The sequence below is a fragment of the Plectropomus leopardus genome, unplaced genomic scaffold (assembly GCF_008729295.1).
Source record: "Plectropomus leopardus isolate mb unplaced genomic scaffold, YSFRI_Pleo_2.0 unplaced_scaffold10322, whole genome shotgun sequence".
NCBI classification, from domain to species: Eukaryota; Metazoa; Chordata; class Actinopteri; order Perciformes; family Serranidae; genus Plectropomus; species Plectropomus leopardus.
In genome coordinates, this window is record NW_024610866.1 from 126 (window position 1) to 3,675 (window position 3,550).

Below are 3,550 nucleotides of genomic sequence, written 5' to 3' on the forward strand. Positions count from 1 at the left end.
ACCAGTCAACCTGGGGAGACATAAGATTAGTTTAAGATACAAGTGATGTTAACTATACTGTCAGAAAATGATGAGCTTTGTGAAAAGGATGATCTGAACTTGTTTGTTGCATTTAAAAGTTGTGATTCAAACCCAACTGAGGGGTTTTCAAAGAGCCCCTGCTCTCAGTGGCATTAATGCAGGAGGATTATATCCTGCTGAATGAAAAAAAAGATTAAGGTACAAGCTTCTACAAGATAATTTCCATAGTTAAAGTTAATATGGTTGCCTAAAATCTAACAAAGCAAACTATAAATTATACTTCAGAGCAAATAAATTTTCTGTAATGACATTGTTCTCTGTCACGGTGAACAAAAAAATACTTTGTCAGATGCTTACATGTTAATGTATGATCTGCTTATATACATGGTTTCTAAAAAAATAATCTGGTGTTGTACAAAAATAAGAAATTCAGCTATTAACTAGTCATTATGCTCTCCACGTTAAACATGTTAAAAGTTTTTATAAATACTTTTAAAATGGGCGGGGGCTCATTTTCTGCAGGAGAAACTGCTTTGATGTTTAACACAGCACACCCACTGTTCTTTACTATGAACTGCCCCTCCACTGATAAAGGCTTTTAAATAGGACTTGATAGTAAAGTCCAGAGAGTGGACTTCAGTAAGATGATTTTTTAAAAAGTGGTTTGTGCATTAAGCAACATCTAAGTGAGGAATATATGATCATGTATGCTAGAATAAACAATGAACACACAGCAAACAGTTACACATTTCCAATATGATTTTAAAAAAGGTTATATTATGGGTTAGCCTATTAGATGTAAAATAGCTTTCACCATAAAGTTTGGTTTTAAGCCTGCTGGTGACAGTTAGAGAGACATGCTGACTAACATTTCTTTAGGAAATGTTACATGTTGTAAAATTACTGAGAAACAAGTGAGTGTGTTTTGGGGATGACATCAAATCTGTCATTGTAATTCACAACTGCTGTCATCTCCGTGTGTGTCCCATCACACAACCAGTCAAACTTCTTCCCACCAATTTGGCGGCAACTCGAGAGGCGCCTCACATCTGCAACAATAGAGCAGCTGCTCATCAGCATCAATAGGCTCAGGCTGACCTGCGGCTTTATGCGTTTGCCCGCCTTTTTCTTTCCTTTCATATGACTGAGATTTCGCTTATGAACACGTCTGAGTATAATGATAAATTTAAGATCCTCAACCCCCCCCACTCCCACACACACACACGAAATCAAACATCAAACACAACCATATTAGAGAAATGTACATTTATTGAAAAGCTTTTGTCAGTGAAAAAACATTTGAAAAGTCACAAAACATTTTTTTCTTACATGACGTCAATGAATAATAAATAATCCTATTTAACACATAGTGTTTACAGACTATTCTTTTGCACAGACCAAAATACTTTTAAGTCAATCGTGCAAACCTCACACAAAATAACCCTTGGGGTTTTACAAAAGTGTTGACTACAACCCATATCTTTGAAACCCCAAAGAGGATTGCATTTTAAAAAGCTCATAGACTTCTGTTTCTTTAAGATCTGTGCTCGTGCTCTCTGGCAGTGGACGCAAAATGAGCCAAATGCTTAATTAAATTGTTGTACAGCAACTCCAACAATTCTCATTCTACAAACTACGGTTATTGAAATACAAATAGCATAAATAACATCGCAAAATAAATAACATGCATGGGATAAATGTCCATCTATTCTACCAGGGTCTCCACATGGCAGCGCTGACAGGCTGTGGGCCTGGCTGCGCTCTGCTGGGAGCCACTGCGCTGCTACTGCTGCGGGACTGGCTTTCCAGTCTGGAGCTGAAGCTGGATTTGAGGCTCAGGAGTCTCTGTTGGATCTGAGGGAGAGTCCTGGAGCTCTGAGCGCAGCAATTCAGGCAGGTTGGGGTGACGGTGGTAGACATAGACTGCTGAACGAAGTCGTTGACCCGCTGACACGCGTCTTGATCCAGGCTCGTTTTGGGGAGCAGAGCGGAGACGCGCTGGAGGCAGGCTTTGTAGCCTTCTCTGTAACTGTCTGCGGAGTCTGGAGAGAGAAGACATTTGATCAGTGTCTTGAATTTCATGTGTTGCCCACAATCTCAGATAAAATGGTTTGCGCAATGCGTAAAGTACTTGAAGAGATGATGCTTACCTTTGACTGGAGTGGAAGGAAGGTCTCTGAGGAAACGGACGGTCATTTCCAGAATATCAGCTTTCTCCAGCTTGGAGTAGCGCGCGTTGTCTTTGCCAACCAGAGGAAGAATCAGACTTTTCAAATGACTGAGACTGTCGTTGATACGAGCACGTCTTCTCTTCTCCAGCAAGGGTTTAAGAGTCTAGAAGAAACCATGAAAACCTGTTAGTCAGATGTTCTTATAAAGGAGTCCAATGAGAAACAAAAATCTAGTAACTTAAAGAGCTCACAGTTCTCTCTCCCTTACCTTTCTCAGTTCGTTGGCTTGTTTTCTCTGGGCTACGGTGGATCTGGCAGGGAGAGGCTGGTTGGCCTCAGTAGTGATGCTGGGACTCATGTCGTTTTCTGCTTGTTGCTGTGCTTTTTGAGGGGAGGATACTTGCTCTTGGAGCGGTTGAGCTGAAGTGTGCAGTCGAGCTGGAGAGCCTCCTATTTATGTGGGTCCGGAGCGTCAGAGGGGAGGGAACACAAGCCATTGTGCTGGGGGTCTGACACAGGGGGGGTGATGCCTCTGGGAGATGAGCGGAGCTCCCGTCTGGGCCATCTGGTCCCGGTGGGACTCTGCGTCTACCGCTGGTATGCGAAGTTTCAAGGTTATGTTGCGCGTTATTGCGTTTAAAATTTAAAGCTTTAACGTTCATCCAAGATCCAGTTACGCACAGACATATAAGCCATACTGGGTTTTTTTTCTAGATTTTATCAGCTGCACTTTTGGAAATTTGCACTGTAATGATTGCGTCTTGTTTCGCCAGGCTTTGTTACTGAATTAAGAATTGTTCTGTTTATTATCCTGTTTATTTTTGCATAAAAATATCAACAAATGAGCGGCCAAAGAGAAGATTAATTTAGTTTATGGGATATATGAAAGATGCCCTACTATAAATGAGCAGTTAAAAAGTAAGTAATCAAAATCATTAGCGTAAATACATGCAGTCCGTTTATTTGTGCTTACGAAATCATTTTCCAACTCGACACAATTAAGTTTAAAAAAAAACACATACAGAACCTGATGAGTGATCCCGAGGTGACAGAACCAATCTATTCCTACAATTAATAAACCAGATACCCAAGCCACGCTATATGGATTAACATCTGCTTGTGGACCCTCAGCAGCATGTTTCCAATATCAACAACCCGGTGTTTACCTGCAGCAGTGGGGGAGGAGACTGGGAGACTTGACAACCTGAGACACGCGCAGAGAGGAGTGTGTGTCTGCGGTGAATAGGCTATACAGATATACAAAAACAGTCACGCAGTGCACAAGTCTCTCTAACACTGTGTCGATAAGACGACGAGGTACAGACATATGAAGTTATTATCCCTAAAAAAACGATATC

The 3,550-nt window shown here is 41.2% G+C and overlaps 1 protein-coding gene across 1 annotated transcript; it reads right to left on the bottom strand.

The window, feature by feature from the left end:
* Positions 1–1,731: 1,731 nt before the first annotated feature.
* Positions 1,732–2,550, bottom strand: LOC121963189 (transcription factor HES-2-like). The gene is made up of 3 exons (XM_042513514.1): positions 2,461–2,550; positions 2,172–2,355; positions 1,732–2,063 (listed from the first exon to the last, which is right to left on the bottom strand). Exons 1-3 carry the CDS (start codon positions 2,548–2,550, stop codon positions 1,732–1,734), a joined length of 606 nt encoding a protein of 201 aa, XP_042369448.1.
* Positions 2,551–3,550: the final 1,000 nt, after the last annotated feature.